Genomic DNA, 21,673 nt, shown 5'->3' with positions numbered 1-21,673 from the left:
CTAAGTGCTTTAATACTCTGTTGTATTAACAACAATGAATATTCTCTTTGAGGAAAACTAATCGTGTATTATTGTTGTCTTATTTTAAAACTACTCTTGTTTTAATTTAAAATAAATACTAGGATGTTATTGGAAAATCAACCTTATTCGCCGATCAGCATTGCAAAAGCGTTGGTGTTATACTATACGATATTTTTCAAAAGTAACGTTTACAAAACATAAGATATTTTAGTAAATGTTCATTACAGCAATGTATATAATATAATTCTCTTTGACGAAAACTAAGCGTGTATTATTTTGCTGTTCTATTTTAAAACTACTCTTGTTTTAGTTTAAAATAAATACTTGGCAGTTTTATTGGTAACCTCTCGACCACATCGTAGTTATCAATAAAATGAAGCCCGAAATTCTATAGACTTAAATTTTCTCTAAAGTGGATTAATAAACATAATTTTAATTCCTTTTCCAGACCATTCTGACCGACTAGAAGCTTAGATCAAGCCTTTTGACCCTGTATGACCTAGTGCCTGGAGCAATTTTGAATTTAACCCCAGCCATCAGAAACAGTAAAGGTTAGAAGCCCTAAAATATTCTAGAAAGCTTTTATGTAATAATATTTTATGTAAATCTCTCGATTTTATCAAGATGGCTAATTGATTTAATTTTAAAACGTTATTTCACGCCTTTTATGCTGGAAAAATTCGAGCAAAAGTTTTAAACGTTGCAATCCTCTTCATCAGTTGTATTAGGAATGTTTTATTCGTAGATTACAGTACATATTTGCAGTAGTGTTTTCACTTATCAAACCCTAATAATTATTAGGGAAACCGAAAAATAATGTTTTTTTTTTTTGTCCGAGAATCGGGTTAGTTTGCTACCACTCAGATATATTGTTTCAGAAAAGAACAAACCACACAATAAATCGTCATTAGGCCAAAAATCTACATTTTTATAATAAATTGAAATCTAAACCAGAAACGTGCACATTTTTATCAAATTGTCCCCATGGCAACGTACAATGCTAGTTGAAATTTGATTTGTAGGTACGTATTTACTATTGAGAGTCAATATTGAGTTCCAAACTCAATAAGACAAAGCAGATGTTACTTGTTTATGTCATAAACTTGCAGAGCGGGAGTCGTGCCGGCTGTAGTGTATTGCAAGCTACGCGATACGTGATGGGGGACATTATTTGACGAGCATTGTTGTGTGATGAAAGTTGCAACTGACTCTAATTCTATGGTTGCAAGTTGCTGCAATTAAGATGTCTGATTTGATTGCTAAGCTGAACTTAGTTCCGGAGCTGCGGACTACCTTGCGGGTTTACCGGTTTGAAGAGCAGGAGTAGAAACAGATGGTTTTAAGTCAGCAAGAGCCTGACACTCCCTTTTACCTCGCTCAAGGCGAGAATACAAGTCATTGGATGATTTTTTCCCTTAAAAAAGGTGAGCTAAAGTGAAATAAAAAGATATGTACTACATATCTTTTTATTTGAAGTAACATTGTGTAAAACATTTTGGCCGAATAGTATCTTCTACTATATATTTTGTGACTCCAGTGTTGCGTGTATCCATGGGTACGCTGATCGGTTACCAACAGATGATTTATCTATTCATTTACCCCTATTCCATAAAAAAAACCAATGCAATGAATATCCTATCATTGGCAATAGCACAGCCCTAACACCTAATATTTCACATAAACGCTGCAGCATTATTCAGATAGATGTTCAGTTCAGCACAACATGAGGTAGAGCAAATTATGCCTCGATACTATGCATTTGCACAGTTCTAGTCATCAGGGACTGGCAGTGTAGGAGCATGACAGCATGACAGCTGATTATTCGGCAGTTAGGTTATATTAGAAGTGACTATTACAATCTCTGGGAATTTGCTGTGGTGGTTTTTGTTAAAAGGTGGATAATGTAATGAAAAGGAATGAAAGCCAAGTCTACTAAGCATACTGAGACAATCGGTTACTGTATAAAATGTCGCGGATTTGGTTTTTGCATGAAAAATCTTTTCTCAAATTATACTTCTAAACTCATACGACAGGGAAGAAAATGCTAGTGCGGGGCAACGTTTTTAATTTTTTACACAACAAAAAACTAGACACAATTTCAGTGTTCAAACTTTTATTCTGAGCTAACAATACCCTACACGCAGTTCGTCTAGACTTGGAAGTGGCAGTTGCGACCCAAACAAAACTTCTAAGTAAATATCATATTTAATGAATCTTATAAACAATTCAGAAATCTGTCACCAGATGGCATTACTAAGCCGGGTGACGAGTCACCCCTATTCTGTTGAATAATACAATAAGCTGAAGGATTACTTGGAAAAATCCTTTCGAATACTCGGCTAAGACAAACATCGTTCTAAGCTGCTTAAAATGGCGAGTTTAAAAAATACTTCTATTAATAAGAAATGAGCGTAAAGACGTACGAAAATCAAGATGTCCGCCTAATTACGTAATTTTTCTTTCCCTTCCCCTTTTCAGTTCCTCGTTTTATATGAAACGCACTAATTTTAGACGGAAAATGCAAAATACGGGTGTAAGTAGGGCTTTACGTCTATTTTGGGGATGCGAAACGGACCCCTATTTATTGTCTTATAAAAAAACAGACCATAAATTTAAAAAATACCCAAAAATTGTAATTAAGCTGCCTCGTTAGTGACTGTTTAGAGAGTTTTTAATCTTGTTAAAATTATAAGGATTTTATATTTTTATCTGAAGTTCGTTGGACTAACGATGTCATACGTCTCACAGAATAACTTTACTTTCCTTAGTTTGGCAAATACACATCCGATTGGGCTTTCAGTAACTTATTTACTAGAACAAACGAGAAAGAAAGAAGCAATTACTTACGTCCTTACAGAAATAAAACTCAACGTCAGCAGTAAAATGATACAGCCTACACATTACAAAAAAAATAACAGAAGGTCAAGTATGTTACAACACTGTGTAGGTTCTCTTTAATAATGTAGCGATACGGCAGCTAGTTATTACCAGTGGCACAGTAAACGTGCGGCAGTTTACGACACGAAAAATCTAAATGAAAAGAACCATGTAATAGTCTACTTAATACTGTAGTTGACTACATAAAATATATTATAAAATTACTAGTTATAATATAAAAGCTGTGTTAAAACTCAAATACACATAACTGACATTTTAATTGACACTGAAATTCATTACTTTCATAACTTTTTTAATCAAAATTGTAAGCGTTCTGTTCATATTGGTATGTAGAAAATCTGTTCAAATGAGTAGAAAATCTGTGACATGCGACTAAACTTAATGAAATTTTAGAACTGAGCCCCAACTAATGGAGGGTGCTAATACACTGTAAATAGACTTTAATATTTAAACAGATAATGACTAATTTGGTATGCCGTTAGTAAGGCAATGATTTAGCCTTTGAAAGATACATTTATAATTCACGATATAATAGACAGTAGTCTATAGCTTTTGTGAATGTATGTTTATATTGTTATCAATGTCAAGATTTTATTTGATAGCCTAAAAATAAAAATAAATGTCTTGGAAAATATGTTAAACTCATCTATCATATATAAATATCAATTTAAAAATGAACAAATCCTAGTAATTCTGTGAAAACTCTGTGCTGATAATCTAAAAAAAGGTGACGAAAATCAGTAGTAAACCTTCTCAAATTTCTTTTTCTTGCTTAATAGTGGCAAAGGTGGCCGTCCCAGTGCAATAGCCATAGATTAGAGTAACAACCACCGTACAGATTGCACGGGTCATAACAGATAAACGCTGGTAGTAATTCAAGTTCCCTTCTCCTCAAAAGTGTACCAAGATGTCCCCTGTGTAAAGGACATAGACTAAAATGATTCAGAGGAGACAAAATAATAAATTGAATTTTTTATGCCTAAAATGTGGTTGGTTCGATCTCTGAGTGAATAAAAATGCTTATAAGTGTATGATTAATATTTAAAAATGCCAACTAATTTATTGAGTTTTAAACATATTTAAAGGTTGTATGTTGTTAGCTTTGAAGTTTCAAAGTCAAGTTATCGTATCGCAAAAACGTGCTCTTCGAAGCACGAAAGAATTTTGCAGTTCATTTGACTCATTAAAATGTACCCATCTAATCATAGCGTTTATTAAAGTCTCAAGTTCAATGAAAGCATAATTCTTATAAGCAACAAAATTATGGTTAAAAGATTCTAAAAAACATGCATAATTTATACGAGCGAGATTTTAGTTAAAATATATGCTATTCCAACTATAAACTGCTGCTACAGACTTAGCTATAAAATCTGTAATATAAAATTTAAACGCTAAATTAGTAGCTAAGCGCAAATCTTGAGAACAGCTGAACCGATTTCGCTAATTATTTTTATATGACACCAGTCCTATCTACGTAATTGAACCATATTTTACTCTATGAGCATGATATGGGTGGGTCCCTTTAGAGAAACCGCGGTTATTGTATATCTATCTCTTATAGCTTCCAGCCTATATATTTACGGTATGCGTTACAACAGGAAATCGCTTCCTTGTATCCTCTTTCATAATATTTTGATACAAAAATAACTTTTCCTATATTTGAGTGGTTTATTTATGTACGTTGTGTATACATATTTAGCTTCTGATTTCTGAATACTGGTTAGTAATTTGACATGTGTAAGAATCTTTTATGTTCTATCGAGGTAAATGGTAAATAACTGGATTCCGATTTCAGAAACCAGTTCACAATACAGAATTGAAATTGTACAAACTGAAACATCTCTTTGTTTAAACATATTAATGTTCCGGGTCTGAGTGTGTACGCAGGTATATGGACTTATGTATTTGAACATTCACGCTGCCATCGTATTCTAAGTAGTTTAAATTGAAACTAGTCAAATTCATTCCTATATTATTTGGAACACTCAATACCAAGGAAATTGATTTTATACCTTCAATATACCAGAGTTCCATAATACAGCAAAGCGAACTCTTGGGCATTCCACTTATGAGTGAAAAGCGTCCTGTCATTACTTACGTCCGAACATATCTCTGGACGTGACTCCAATTGCAACCAACTTGCCTTCAATTGGTACAGCTTCAATACCCATAAGTAACGGAGGTGTTCGTAATTTTCTTATTTGTTGTATTATCGATTTTTGTTCACGTACCTACGTAAGAGTCTGAAGGTAGAAATTTCATATCCATGTTACGTAATTTTTCTTTATTTTGTCAGCCATAAACTGTTTTTCAAAGCATTTACTGGTGATGTCTTCCACGGTGTCAATCGTTTTTCTATTAACAATTATAATGTAGTCAGAGAAGCAAGGCAGAAAGCGGGTTGGTAGCCAAACGTAGACTTATTAACGCTAAAAAATAGAAGTAAGTACAGAACTACAAAAAGCAGAAAACAAAATAAGCATAATTATGATTATAACACAAAACCCACCATAAACTGTCTCTTCAAGATTTAGCCTCTTTCACATGCTCAACTCAATATCCCAGTCAAATTTTATCTCGGCATCTAAAATATTACACACGGAGGGTAGCAGCCCCTAGCTAAAATGCCCTAAAAGAGACCCTCTAACTAAAATCCCGTAACCTTTAACATTTCCTTGTATGTCTAATAAAAAGCCAAGTACAGATTTGAATATGCATTAACTTTATTTTGTTTGCGCCCCTTCAGAGTAACGGTTAGATTCAAGGATGGCACGCTCCTTATTTTGCATAATTTTCTGTTATGGTGATCGTCAACGATTTTTTTTATGCTAATTATATTTTTATGAGATATTATTTAATAATATCGTTTCTTGTGTTAATTTTAGGTATCATTGATACGATTGTTACTTTTAGTTTACTAATTTGGCCACTTGATTTCTTTAAAAAATCAGATTTTTAAATCAAATTAGTACAATTTTATACAACTTTACAATATTCAATTGTTCTTTAAAACTGAGTGTAAATTTTTCCTTAGATTATAGCAACCCTACTAAAAAGCCCCCATTAGGTGGAGTGTTATTTTAACGCCTACAACTTCTGAAAGTGAAGTTTTGTACTTGGCCATGTCATTAAGTGGCTGGCGACCGGTTAATTATTATTGTTTTTAGATGCCCCCCATTTATTCTACTAACAGATTACGATCATCGTATGTTTGTACGGCAGGAGCCATTTTATCGTATGAGATTATAAAGTTTCCCTTTATACTCGGTAGGATTAAATTGGCTTTTAGTTTCGTAGATTTAAGAGCTATTTTTGGTTACTTTGCCTTTATTTAGTATGGATATGCAGCAAGAAAGGCGAGGACCAAATATATGGATACATAGTTTAGGGTTATGTATCGATATTTTCAAAGGATGAAGTTATAAAAAAATGGCAAACAAACAAATGGTAAGTAGACAAGTCAGGTAGGATTTGTCAAACATTTCTTCGTTTTAATGACTACTGAATGTTCTCTTTTGTTGTATTGGTTTACCAAATGAAAATATATCGTTGCTTGAGCCTTTTTCATTTTCATCGCCGCCCCGCCAGATAACCACGTAATAAAACCCTGGTGTATAACCACAGCCCATAAACAGACCTATCATTAAGCGAACATATGCTTAAGATATCGTAGTAAAAACTGGAACGAAAATTTAACTGCTGTTACCATTTTGTTGAACGATCGTTCCAAAGCACTCAAAGCTCTGTGGAAGACATTATCCACACGTTCGTGGCGTAATGACCCTTCAAGGATGGGGGATGAAACCCGGGATGGAATGAATTGCATTTTTTTAAATTATCTTTTTAAACGGTCTTTTACACTGATTTTATTATAACCACTTTTATTGGAGTACTTTTATGGGCTGGTAACTTTATTTTGCACGTCTTCGTGTATATGTATATACACATGTTTTGGATTTTTGTTCTTTAGAATTGCAGGTGTAACACATTGAAATGAATGCTAATGTTGAACCAACATTACGTTTAACATTTCTGAACGACGATTTATCATAATAATATGATAATTATATTTAAAATTAACGATAATAGCGAACGTTTAATAATAAATCATCCAAGTGTTTTAATTGTAATCAATTCCAAAAACATTAATTCAATTTAACTGGTGTATCCGAACTTACCGCGAAATGTCAAATCGGGACATGTCAGTGTCAGCGCGCGAATTAATTTTAAATATTCAAACATGGAATGTGACGGTTACAACGGATATTCATTAATACAACAAGCCGAAAGCATTCAATAAATTAAAATAATTTAAATCGCCATTTATCTGATTAATCCTGTGTGTTTTTTGGGCGTATATTGTGAATTGTGTGAATTGATATACATACCTACATAGTAATGTGTATTATTATTTACTGTTTAACGGTATTGTTGCGTAATTGTATAACAATGTCATAATTATAATAAGTATTCTAATCTAAGGTAAGGAAATCATTAAGGTTTTAAACTGGAGTTGGTATATTTGAAAATTTCTTAACACACTTACACTCATATTATACATTCAACCACTTAGATGAATGGATATTAGTTCACACAAGCACTCTCCCATAAAAAAATCAATAAAAATAAACGGATTTCCATAACCCCGAGTATCCTCTCACCATTTTAAAATATGCATAGAAACAAATAAAAAATTCTCACTCAAACCTAACAGGGAATCGAATTTCTGATAATGAGTACAAAATGTTCGGGACGGAAAGTGCACTTAGCAGTATTACGCATGCAAATCGGAATCGTTCGGCGTCATCTGTGAGCTCGTAATCTGATTATGCGGGACCTGGCTGGTGTAGTCAGCTTCAGCAGAAGTTTCATTCTATTTTCTTCTCTTTTCTCTTTTGGTTGGAGACCAAAGCTGGATCTATCTGGAGCTATAAAAGAGTATAGTTTCTTGCACTCGTCTCGATGTTGTGTTATACCATACTCATTTTAATACTCTGAACAAAATCATAATCACATTCATCAGAAGTTACCTTGAAATAGTTATAAGATAATGTTTTTTTTTAAATAATTCATTGGTTTGTAGTCAATAGATGACATCTTTATTCCTATAGTGGTATTCAAAATAATTTTTTTGGCCTAATGCATTTTAGCAAGCGAGCGTTCCCTTAAGAAGGAATGGCATTGGCTACTTAATTAATTTCTTAAAATACCAGTCCTTCTGGCCAATATTCCTACACAGTGGAGCAATATCAGTTCTTTATGTATGCGGTATAGATCTACATACAAGTACCTATGTCACAGAACAGAGCATTATCTGATTATGTTAATGAGGATGATTTTAAACTTAATTGTTACCGTTTGTGTTTTACGCGTTGATCAACTGTGTGGTGGCAGCAACTAGCAATTGGGGCTGTTTGCTTTTCTGTGCAATTTGCAATTGCAGAATTTATGTTTTTAATTTAACTTTAAGCTATTTACCTTTTTGGTAGAATAATATTGCCTTTATTAATCATTAAATACTTAGTTAGACGTAGGCTAGTATGGTGAAATTACTCAATTACGCAAACTGTTTATTTGAAATAATCGACAGGTATTTTTTTATTTTTCCCGACAGTTACTAAAACAGCAATATTACAAATATCATACTTATACTTGTAGATTTCTAAAAGTACAACCCTAAAAACAAATTAAAAGTACCTAATCAAAGAAAATTACCTTCAAAAAGCTCAACAATTCTCACAAGCGTTGCTCACGAAACACATTTACATCTCCTACACGATTGTAAAGCAGGTACATAAGTGCATCACAAATTGGATATGGGCCGAATGAAATCAGTCTTCAAGTGAATTCAAAATTCAAATCACGATCGGGCACGTTCCTCCCACGTCCTCATCAGACGAAGTCTCCCGAACGCTCTCAGGACCCTCCTGACGTTATTGAACTACTTGACAGCTGACATTCGCCTTTATTTACAAGATCATGTCACAGATGTATGTCTGTGTGAATGTAGAATACCCAAATATTTAAATAAAATGGCCGTTTTTCTAATGGTTTGTCGTGATTTGGAGTATTATTATTACAAACTAAACTATGCAGTAACATTCTATTATTATCTGTGGACTGCCTAGCGGGTTACCAGGGCTCTGGTTCAAAAAGTAGGAGTAGGTACGAGGTGGTTTAGTCAGTAAGAGTCTGACCCTCCCCCTCACTAGAGAAGGAAATGGATGATTTTCCCTTCTCAAAAAAAAATACTAACACTTTTCATAATGCAATTTAGACTAGCCAGTGTTGCCTGTTTCCACTTTCCTGTGAAAGAATCAAAGCCATGCAGACAAATAGAAAGAAAAAAAATATTTGTAATTTTCCAACTTTCTTGACGTTTTCCCGTCATCAAAATGAATTTAATACAACTCAAATAATAAAATATCCGATTTGTAATTACTTCTGGACAATCACAGTCAACATACACAAAATATTGACGATTTCCGTGAGATATTAGATTCAATTTATTATTGTAATTTGACAGCAATCATGATGATCGTCTAGGAAGTAATATTAGAAGTAATTCGATTGTTTTTCATAATGCTTCCAATCAATGAATTTATGTAACCCATAATAACATTAAAGTTACAGCGAATAGGTAGCATTACAAAAATATTGAACTGAACAAATAATTCGAAATGCAGCCTAAGAATTACCACGTAGAAATATTTCTCCAGAATAAGTTAGATAAAGACATGCAGAAAATTATTCAACCGTTCAACATATTTTTAACTTTATTCCTGTCTTCAATTTACAAAGTTAAAAAGAATTATATAAAACCCTGTGCAAAGAATTCTCAAATTATTATTTTCCTTATAATTTCAAGTATAAATCTAGTAGACGTTTGCATTGCTTCTTTTACGAATAAATTTAAAACTTTTATACTCACATTTATTATATGTTGTTCACTCTTCTTACTTATCCTTAGTTACATGCTGCTAATGATATGTAACATTTACCATAGTAACAATCACATATTTTTAATTCTAAAATTACAAGAAATTTATAATACATTAGACAAAGAAATTAGAATTTTTTGCATTTGGAATTGGATATTAATTTTCTCTGTGATCTTGTTCGAAGTTTTGTTGGCCATATTATTTCAGATTGCAACTAAATTTAAAATTTCTGTTAATCTAATTAATCTTCATATTGTAAATATATCATACGATATAAATATGCTGTACGCCATTCGTGTTATGAGTTTATTGACAATGCTTCTAGAACGATGTGTAACTATGATTCAATTTGATATTGACAATGAAGAAGACAGTAAAGATATACCAGAAAAAGTTTTCGTAACATTTAAAAAGATCTTAGAAGCGTATGAACTCTACGAAAGTTGTTTTCGTATTTTGGTAAGTTCACATTTATTTATTAACCGATTTAAAAAAGGAGGTTATCAGTTAAATGTATGTTTGTGTGCGAGTATGTAGCGTTTAGCTGAACCGATTTTGATGTGGTTTTTAGCATAGCATTTTTCCGTTACAGATAGCACAGAGGACTATAGAATATTTTATACGATCATTACTTATTATACAACTAAATTTATCCACTCTGATCTCGGGCACCTTGGCGTATGTAGTAAGTATTAATCCTATGTTTTTTTTTTTTCATAGTATATCAGTGGCGTCACTTCGGTTGCGCTGGCCCATTCGTGCCGAAGCATGGCTCTCCCACACTTCTTATGATATGTAATCGAGTTGCGTACTGCCTAGCAGGTTACTATGGGTCCGGCTCAAAAAGCAGCATTATGAACGGGATGGTTTTTAGTCAGTAAGAGTCTGAGACTCCCTCTCACCTCGCCCAAGGCGAGGAAGGGATTAGATAATACACCTCCCTTAAAAAAAATGTAATTACAACATTAGCGACATATCTACTTATTCACCCTACGAGTCCAGTCATTAGGTCAAATTGTGGGTTACCTGTTCAGATATATATCATTTAGATATAAAATACGAGGTGACAAAATGGAAATTCGGGAAAAGGACATACTAAATCAATAAAATTGTCAATTTTTAAACCTACCGCTAACTTTGATAACTTTCCAGATACCAACTGCCAATAACCGGAATACCTATTACATAAAACGTTACTTTCAGATTAATTTTGTGATGACAATAAGTATAATTAAAAACTTCTTCGTGATATTAGCACTTTGCACTTACTGTGAGAAATTTTACAAGACCCAAGAAGAAATGCAGTCGGCGTGTTTACAACAAATAATGGACTCTAAATGTTCAGGTAACGTACATAATTCTGTTTGTACGGGTTTACCAGGGATCCGAGGAGGAGGGCAGAAGTAGAAACGTGGTGGTTTTTAGTCAGTATGAGTCTGACACTCCCTCTCGCCTCGCCCAAAGCGGGAGAAGTTATTGGATGATTTTCTCCCTTAAAACAATACCGCTAGTGCAAACCAGTTTAGCTACCAATAAACAAAAATGTCTTAAATAATGATTTATGTATTTGCTTCAATTAAATTTCTTCTTTACACAGGTTGTTGGACTTTGAAATGCAAAATATTAATTCCTACAATTATTTACTTGATAGATTTACATTTTTGGTAATATAGATTGCGTAATCCAATTTAAAAAGTATATTATAGAAAGAACACAAATAAATTATTTTTATTTATTACAGAGAATAAAAAATATCTCTGCAAACAAGTACTACAACTGAGTCGCACGTTCAGCAAGATATCTGCATGTGGCCTGTTCACAGTGGATGCCTCTTTCCCGATGCCTTTAATGGGAGTCATGGCAAATTACATCTTTGTGCTTCTGCAGTTTGCTTATTTATAAAACTTAATAATAAAAGCTATTAGGAGAAGATTTTATGTTGTTTATTTGTAAATCAAAATAGTTTATCTTAAAGTGCTGTTAATGTTATCACTAAACACTGAACAGAATACAGGTACTGGAAGCCAGCAAAATGCTAATATGAAAATGATTATGATACATAACACACAAAATCACAAACATCTTTTCAAGCGCAAGCTAAAAGTGAGACGCACGTTTAATAAAATGCCTGAATGTGAGTTGTTTGCTGTAGATGCTACGTGTTTATTTACAAAATAATTTATAATGCATTAAAATGCGCTGCGAAACCCATAGCTTCAATTGTTTACCCAATCACTATTTTAAATAAGAACGAGGATTTCGGTATTTCCTTAAAAGAACCAAAAAGTCACTCAAAGGTCAAACTTTATTGGTTGTTGTTTCACGCCGGTAATCGAGCAGATGTATCACCTGATGGTAAGCAATCGCCGCCGCCCATGGACACTTAAATCACCAGAAACGTTACGAGTCTGCGTTTTGGGGGTTAATAATTGAAAGGTTTTTGGGGAATCGGGGATTGGGAAGATTGGGAAGGGGAGAATTGGGCCTCCAACGCAAGCGTTGTTTCACGTCGGTTTTCGGTGAGGCTATCACCCCGGTGGAGCCAGCCCATTCGTGCCGAAGCATGATGTGAAATAAAACATTAAATAGCATAGTATTTATTTATTTTTTATTATAATTGTGTAAGTAAGCGAACTGGAGTAAAACAATAATGTAGTTGGTGATTAGTCCAATCAAATATATGGACAAAGAAGCATCCATGAGAAACAAGCCACACCCAGATATCTTGGAGAAGGTGCGTTTCATTTGCAATACACGCTTGCAGAGATATTTTTGACCATCTGTAAAAAATAAATAAATCACTGACAGTCTAATAGTTAAATTGTGATAAAAAATAGAAGAGTAAACAAATGCAGCAAAGAAGGTAAAATATTTTAGAAATATGATAAACTCTTCACATCAAAAATTTAGATTTAAATTTGATTTAGTATATTTGATTGTATCAAATTCAAAGCAAAAAAACGAGAGGATACGAAGAGTCACTAATGAATTGATCAAGACTAATCTATATTCTATGTTTAGGCCCCTAATAAAACAATCTGCTTAATAAAAATATTACATAAGGCGTATAATTTTTACCTGTACAGTTTATATTACTCAAGAACTGTATACACGTTGACTCCGCCTCTTCCACTGTCGCATAGAACTTCTCACATTGTACACATAGCGTGAGTGTCACAAGTACGTCCAATGTAATCCATCCCATTATAATCACAGAACATACTGTATCGTCATATTGGAACTAAAATAATATTGTTATTAAACGAATATAACAGTTCACTTCTGCACTATAAAGGTACGCGTCCACAAACCTGCATCGTACGCATCGCATGTACCGCACGCAACGGATTTTAGTTTACCTTGTATAGAAACTCATACTGCGTGCACTGATCCCCATCGTACGCATCGCATCATCAGCAATGAATGCGTACGATGCGGGCCTGTGGACGCTTACCTTAAGCATCCTTTGTATATTACGAGAGTTTTCTATAATTATTAGGATGCACATTGAATGTAGATTTCTGAATGCATTTAAAAGACCCAGGTTGATCAGAACTACTCCGACAGGAACAAGACGACCTACACACTTTTTTAAAAATTTAATAGCGAAATATGTATTTTCAATATACTCACTTTATATATTAGCTTTTCATATAAATACATTAAATGAACCCCAACCACAGCTATGCTATTACAAACTAATATTATTATGCGCCACATCAGCTAGAAGTTGAAGAAACTGTTAATTTTTGCAAAAAAAAAAAACATAAAAAAACGATACATGTTAATAAGACATTCACTTACTAAAACTCGAAAACATATTTTATAACTCTCATAGGCTTTTAAAATATTTTGGTACACATTAAACATTTCTCTCCAAATGTTAAGATCGCCTTGACCACTCCTCTCAATATTTTTTATTTGTTCAATCCATGCATCAAGATACATTCGTAGTAATACCATGACGCGAGTAGCATAAACGACATTTAAATTATATGATATCGTCAAAAATCCACACCATAGTTCAAACAAATTTAAATCAAAATATAAAGACAAAAACACAAAACAGGAAAAAACTAAAGGAGCAACGAGTAAAACTGAGATCCAATTACAAACAATAAAATATTTAAAACTCTTTCTAATATCACATTTTCTATGGATTTCTTGGACTTTTAAAACTAAAAAGATGTTATCAGAGCTGTGTATTATATTACAGATCATTAACAGCAAGTAGTTAAAGGCGTAGAAGGGCAAATAAAATGGAAAATCTATACGAATAAATATAGCAGCTTCCACACTTTTGCTAGCAAGGTGGTACATATTAATGAAACTCAATGTGTTTAAAAATAAAATGATAACAAAGAATGATAAATGGTACTTTATATGGCACGGAGTTATGTAACCGTTACTAATATTATATTTGGATGAATTGAATGCAGTAAGCATTATGTTGAAAGGTAGCACAATCTTCTTAATATCTGCGTCTAGTTTGTTTTTTCTAATCTGATAATATGTAGCGCTCAACATGTTTTTTGGATATTTTATTCTGTTCATATTATACAACCAGCACTATATTTATTTAATTTTGTATGAGTTCCCTTGAGTTCTGGCTGTCAATTGTACGTCTTTAATGATTAATGAACAATATGTTTTTATCAATACTTTCGGTTAATGAAATCTAAGCCTTCTAGTTTTTAATATTAGTAATGGGAATCAATATTTTTCTTGTTATATTCAAGGCAGGCAAAGCTGTCAATTACTAATGTCTTAGACAAAACAATAAATGTGATGACACCTAATATAGAATAATAGGGTAGGGATAATTATTTTTTATTTTATTGTCCGTCATGTAGATTATTTTAAAATAATAGATACTTACACGGATTGACTGACTTATTACAAATTATACTTTTAGTATAAACAAATATACTATAGGTGTAAAAAAATATACCTACTATAGGTATAATTTTGTTATTTTCTAATTACAAAATAAATCAAATTGATAAGTGTATTTACCCATTACTAAGAACTCGTCACCATTACTAAGAAATACAATTTGAATGTTAATGAATTACTCAAGTAGATAATTAATTATATTAAAAAAAATGTTCAGTTCTGATGAACAAGCTCCAACAAAGCCATGTCGGTGCGTCAGTTCGATCGTAATGTATTTTTACTAAACAATAAACTTGACAAAGACATTCAAAACATAATCAAACCTTTTAACATACTGCTCACTATATTTAATTCTTCAAAATTCAAGATAAAAGATGGCTACATTACTGAATGTGAAAAGAAGTTTCATATCCCACTTTATTTCATAAATCTATTTATGACTATATGTAGTATGTATTCTATGGTCAGCGACACTACCGTATGGCCTTTAGCTGCCATATCGACGGTCTTCATATACTTCTGTTTGTACTTCTTGCAAACGACGCTGTTAGCAGTTGTCAATATATTCTTAAGCGACGTACACATCTCACTTATCATAAAGCTTCAAGAAGTTCACAGGAACTTCGTTTTTCACACCGACTTGGTTAAAAATTTTATAATTTGGAATTGGATTTCTTTATCGGCCCTTCCATTATTGATTACCTTCTATACATATATTTACTTTATCGCTACTAATATAACTATTAATATGTACAACTTGAATTGTGTACTTGTCATAATTGGGTACGATCTGAATTTCATTTACGCTATACGTATTATAACCATGCTGACTATATATGTAAGAAAATGGATTGATAATACAAACGTGGAAACGGTTGTCAATGGAGTAGAGAATAAAAAATATTTGAAGAACATGTTTCAGATATATAAAAATATATTAGATGTTTACAAAACATATCAAACTAGCTTCGAAGTAGTGGTAAGTTACATAAAAAAAAATATTAATAAAAATGTTGTATGGGAACTTTTAGTAAATCTTTGTAATAAAATGTATCCTATGACGAGGACATTTTCACTGAAACTTCACAGTTGTAGACTGTTAACTATTTTAGTTGTGGTGGAGATAAAACTGCTATCATCTGAGACGATGGAAAAGAAAAGGTGTCAGTTGTTCTGTGTGGAATCAAAAGTAATTAATTAATACTAAATAGTTTGGTTACCCAAAGTAGCGTTCTTCGATTGATATAAATTGTATACTTTTGACCTTGCTTTTCTATTTCTAGATATCTTGGGGAATAGTAAGTGTCTTCGTTTACAGTGTACTTATTGTTCCAACATATATAAAACATATACATGACTTCTTGTTGTCGCCAAATAAAGTAAGTACCAAGATATTCTTTTTTTGTTGAAAATTCCAAAAGAAGTTTCATTATTAAAGTGAGAATGCGTTTTTACCAGACATGTACTAGTTAGCTTTGAAACTATGTAACACTTTTCACTGATACTGAGCTATGTAGTAGTGCGAGGAAAATGCGCAGCTCGAATATACAATGTATCGATAGGAGGGAAGCCATCCATGGCACACATCCATAGCACGCATCTTTCCATATACAAAACATGCTTAGCTGAGTCCGTTTCTAATGCTAAGCTATGTGTACACCATGTTAATATGATTAGTGAAAACCAAATGCATCCACAGCAACGTAGCGTAACACATATCTGGTGTAAAAGCAAACTCAGAAAATTATGAGAAAAACCTTGTAATAAATTTAAAACATTGTCCAGTGATTTATTTATAAATTATTAGTCAACATATTTTTTTTATTCGTACTTCTGAATGAAAAACATTATCAATACTTACGGCAAATTAAAAATATCATTTCTTCTTTTCCAGCGTCTACAATTTATTTTCCTAGGAATTATAACCCCACTTTGGATAACAAAGGATTTGGTAGTAATGGTCAAAATATGTGCTGAACTTGAAAACTTTTACAAATCTATTGAAGAAGTTCAGTCCACCTGTATATTGCTTCTGACGAATGAAAATTGTTCAGGTAAGTATTGCATTATATCAATTTCTTGAGATTAATTCGATAAGCTAATTTTAAAAAGTTTCGATTAGGCTGGCTCGACCGGAGTGATGATACACGGCCTTACAGAAAACTGGCGTGACACAACACTTGCATTGTCTTTTGCAATGTGAGCAAAATTATTGTAGGTCGTATCCCTAAAAGGCCGTCATCGCCACATGTAACTCCTTTGGTATTGCGGGTAACTATCAATTAATCCGATGGTGATAATATTCATCTTTTACAGAAAGTCGAAAACATCTCTGCAAGCGTGTTCTGCACCTGAATCGCACGTTCACTAAGATGTCTGCGTGTGGCCTGTTCACTGTTGATGCTACTCTACCGATGCCTCTCATAGGACTTATCACTCATTATGTTATTGTGCTGTTACAGTTCGCTTTCTTATAAACTTCATATTTAATTTAAAGAATTTCTTTAAATAGATTTCCTATCTTTTCTGGTATGTACATACTTTTAGATTTTTTTTGTCCTTCTCTTTACATTGTAATATGTTTTAAATCATAAAATAAAAGTTTCTTATAAAGTCCTTCATTCATATTTATATTTTTGATATTTAATATGTAGGTACAAAGGTACATATGTTTGAACTATGTTCATGAAGCAGCAATGATCGGTCCGCAACACAATGGACTTTAGTTACCAACAGGTCCATACCCATATTTTGCTCTCAAAACCACAACGAAAACCATTGAACCAAACTCATATTAGATTTCCTAACAATTAAAAACAGCAACAAACGAATGAAACAAATGCAACAATACTCACTTTGTATACAAACAACCGAAAAATAAAACAAAAAACGAGCAGTCAATTCGTAACTTTTACATACAATCCAAACTTTTTGAACTGAATGTAAATTTGGACTTTTTTAGCAAAAAGGGAGGGTGGATTCATCGACGATACGAGGGCTTCGTACGTGGGTACGTGGGCCAGTGGAGGGTAAGTCGCGGTGCTAAGCAGTAAATTGTCAGCCAGGATATACAACGCACGTGTTTGTACAGGACACTCCCAAACGGATTACGCGCGAAATAAAATGGAAAATAAAACTTGACACATGTTTAACTCAGATTATTGTGTAATTAGCGACATTTTTACGCTTTGAATAACAAAATGCTCAAAAGGGCGAGTTGGTTTCGTTTGTTTTAATTTTTTACAGCCTTTTTCATACTCCGTTTGGTGAATTTTTAAACGGTACAGAAACATGAAAGCTTTTTACGTTGAAAAGTTGTTTTAATGTCAAACAATGATAATGAGTTATTATTTTTAATCCGGGAGAATTATTTCGACATAATATTTTATTTGGCTCGATTCATAACAAAACTATTACATTTTTCTCAGAATTTAAGAATATGTTATTAGAACTGTCATTTATAATAAATTTCTCGGTATTAATAGTCAATTTATTGAGAATTGTGCTTGAGTGACTGCACGGCTGGCGCGATGACTGTGCAACCGACTGCTGCACAACGTGTAGCGGGTTCAATTCCCGTACTTTTTGTGTGATCCACAAAGTATCTTTTCGGGTCTGGCTTTCATGTGTTTGTAAAAGCACCCACGACACAGGAAAAAATCCCAGTGTGGGGCAATGTTTTTTAGAAATCAAGAAAAAAAAGACAATTTAAAAATCAATTGGAGAAAAGTAGAAAAGAACTAATAACACTTTGTATGACCCAAGAATATATCAAGAAACTCTTACACGGTACTTGAGACTACCTGAAAAAACGAGAAATCAAAACTAAGAACGGTCGCACAAAAATTCTGTAACAAAAATATCAACTTGAAAAACTTTCCTCTACTTACTAAATAAATCCACTCTATTATTTCATATACTAAAGTACTCAAAGATGGCTGCCGGCGACAGCCACTAACTTTACTATAACTACTTTTAATTGTTCGCGAAAATAGCTATCACCGGATATTGCTTTCATGTTGCACACATTGAAGGAACTTATGAGTAGCTCGCTTCAAACGCAGCGACCAGACTATGAGCAAATTGAAAACATGTGTCTATATTATATTTATAGAATTTCAAGTTGTGTGTGTTTACCATTCCTTGAGGTTTTAAAGAGTAGAAATCACTTATTTATGTTTTTGTTCCTTAGATTGGAGATTTAGATAAGAATGAAAAATCTATTTATTTTGTACAATATTTTTCGACATTTTTCTACGCGTCTTTTGTTTACTAGACATTGTGTTAGTTCTCAATGAATCGTTTTGTGAAATGTCCACACTTCATCTAGCATGACTTTACCTAGTTTGACTTGACATAACTGAAATGGTCATATTACAAAGCATTGTATTCACCTGCCATTTCCATTATTAAACGAATACCAGTATAACTATCAATGTTGTAATACAAACACTACTATGTAATACGTGGAGCACTGTGCACTACGTTTTTCCGCGACAAGTTATTAAAAGTTGTATACCCAGCGGTCCACACGTCGCCCCAGTTCGGGGGTAATGACAAGTTTTCCACGATAAACCGACTAGTTCATACAAACCAAGTTTAACGTGTAAACTTAGTTTAAAACGAGCACGATAACTGTTTACAAATAAGGAAAATTTTAGTTAAAAATATAGGTACTTTGTTACAAGCAGAGTGGATAGTATTCCGGAGCATGTAAGCCCATAGTGGTGGTTTCATTTCACAAAGATATGATAGCTTCAAAACTCCTTAAACTAAACCAAAAATCTATTTTCAACAATTCATTTATGACCTCAAATTCACCATATAACCGCACTTCACAAGGCTACAAAAAAAGTCTTCAAACAAAAAGGATTTCACGAAAAAATGGCCGCTTCTATTTTTCGCGTAGTTTCTGGGTAGCCACCCGGTTCGATGCACTTCGTTTCAAAGCGTGCATGGAATCAGTACGGAGTCACTGACGCGTTTTGTGGACAAAGAACGTAGTGACCGTGGAATATAATGGCGTAGGTGGGCTTTATTCAATGTTGTATAGGAGACTTGTGTGTGACTGTGAGTCGGGGCATGCAATCTATTGAGAGAAAGAGTAGTATTCTAGAAAACGTGCATTCAGTTAGAGTACCTGGAAGAGCTCTTTGGTGACTGTGCTTGAAGTTTAACAGAATTCTGGTTATATTCAAAGGATCCTATGGAGCCTATCCTAAAAATAAAGATACACTGTTTTTCTTTCAGATATGAACATTTTGACGTACCAAACACTTTCGCAAATTCTATACTATACTCTTTAGTTTATTCATAGATCAAACGGAAAAACTCTATAATTTTTAGAATCGGCTTACTCACGTAACTATTTGACAAGGAACTCGACTAGTTTCAAACCATGCTAGAAGCTTATGTTCACGAGCAGCATTCTGTGACACAAAACGCGGCGATTGTTGCGCTGTTACTGCAAGAAACCATACCTACTATTTTCATTGTCCTTCAAAGAGGAAGTCAACTAAAATGTAAAAATTACCACTAAAACAGCATTTCAGCGCACACAAAATTCACATACGAACATCGTCCGTTGAAAAATCCGCGCCAAACAGAGTATTGCGCCAAATTGGATCGATTTAATCTTTTTTTAGTGTAGCTAGTATTTGTGCTAAAAGCCGGGACATGGGAACGAATAAAAAAGTTGATGCACATGTACAAACGGTCTTACCTGTTTGCATTAAAAGCACCTTTGATGCTTTGAAATCAGCGAGTTTATAAATGTTTGTGAACGAAGTAAGAGTGATTTGTAATTTTTGAATGTTTTATTAGATCATATCGGCTGACAATTAATTGAAAGATTTAACTAGAATTTGCTTACAGCGACCACTTCTATACCCATAATTTGATTACTTGAAATATGAGATACAACATATTTTTCTTTTCTTCTCTTCTTTTACCAATGATCGATCGGAAACCGAACACAAAAACAATAGTTGCACAGAGTCTGAAAAAGTGGACGGTGTATGGCAATCGGCTCACCTACTGTTATGGAAACATAACTCTATTATGGCAACACATAACTTACCACCCACAGGACTAACCCATGGGTCACATAACATAACTTCTGACAAGTGGATTTTGCATACTTTATAATGCACCTTAACCCACCCCTTCGAGGATTAAAAAGGCATGACTTAAGCTTACAATACTGTACATTAACTTTAATTCAGAATATTACAGTAGTAAGATTGATAGCCAACACGTGACGACTCTCGATCATTCTTTCGAAAGGTTTTTGCTACTCAATTTACTGCCACGACATCGACAGAAATGTATTTCGACGAAATCAAGTTTTCGACTCGAGTTCTCGAATTCAATACTTGGTTCGAGCAAAGTAATATTGAGTTATTCGATTTCGATTTGAATTTTCTATAAGATGAAGCTTGGAATTATAATGTTTCAGTATTAAGTTATATCTTATTACTGTACCTAATCTAAACGTTAGCCTAAAACTCTTCACATTACGCCTAAAACTTTATACAGAGTATTTATTTACAAATACAAAAGGAACCTAATACTGAAATAGACAATAGGAAAACATCAAGATCTCAAACAAACATTTTTTCTCTGAGAGCAGACAAACAGACTTTTGAGCTTCAAAAATGTGTCTGAAAAAAATATTCTATTCAAACTATTCAACGTACAACCGAGATACAGCGATACTAAATAACTTGAAATGATGTCGCCTAAAGAATTCCCTAGTACAATAGCTTAAATGCCTTTTTTAGCCTCGCCCGGCCTCCATTACGTCACAATGGTCACCATTTTTCTTTTGAGACAAAGAAAAATCTCACAATGCGTCAGAATAATAGAATTATCGGCCTCACTCATTTAGGAAAGGAAATTAGGTGATATTTAGTTCC

At 33.3% G+C, this 21,673-nt stretch overlaps 1 protein-coding gene across 1 annotated transcript; it reads right to left on the bottom strand.

Moving 5' to 3' along the window:
- Positions 1 to 12,461: 12,461 nt before the first annotated feature.
- LOC126910981 (uncharacterized) lies at positions 12,462 to 14,880 on the bottom strand. The gene is made up of 4 exons (XM_050695666.1): positions 14,877 to 14,880; positions 13,665 to 13,936; positions 12,939 to 13,101; positions 12,462 to 12,640 (listed from the first exon to the last, which is right to left on the bottom strand). Exons 1-4 carry the CDS (start codon positions 14,878 to 14,880, stop codon positions 12,462 to 12,464), a joined length of 618 nt encoding a protein of 205 aa, XP_050551623.1.
- Between the last annotated feature and the right edge of the window lie 6,793 nt (positions 14,881 to 21,673).

This window comes from Spodoptera frugiperda, chromosome 8, assembly GCF_023101765.2.
Source record: "Spodoptera frugiperda isolate SF20-4 chromosome 8, AGI-APGP_CSIRO_Sfru_2.0, whole genome shotgun sequence".
NCBI lineage: Eukaryota > Metazoa > Arthropoda > Insecta > Lepidoptera > Noctuidae > Spodoptera > Spodoptera frugiperda.
Note: the sequence above shows the minus strand (reverse complement) of the source record. Positions and strands in the feature narration are given on the sequence as shown.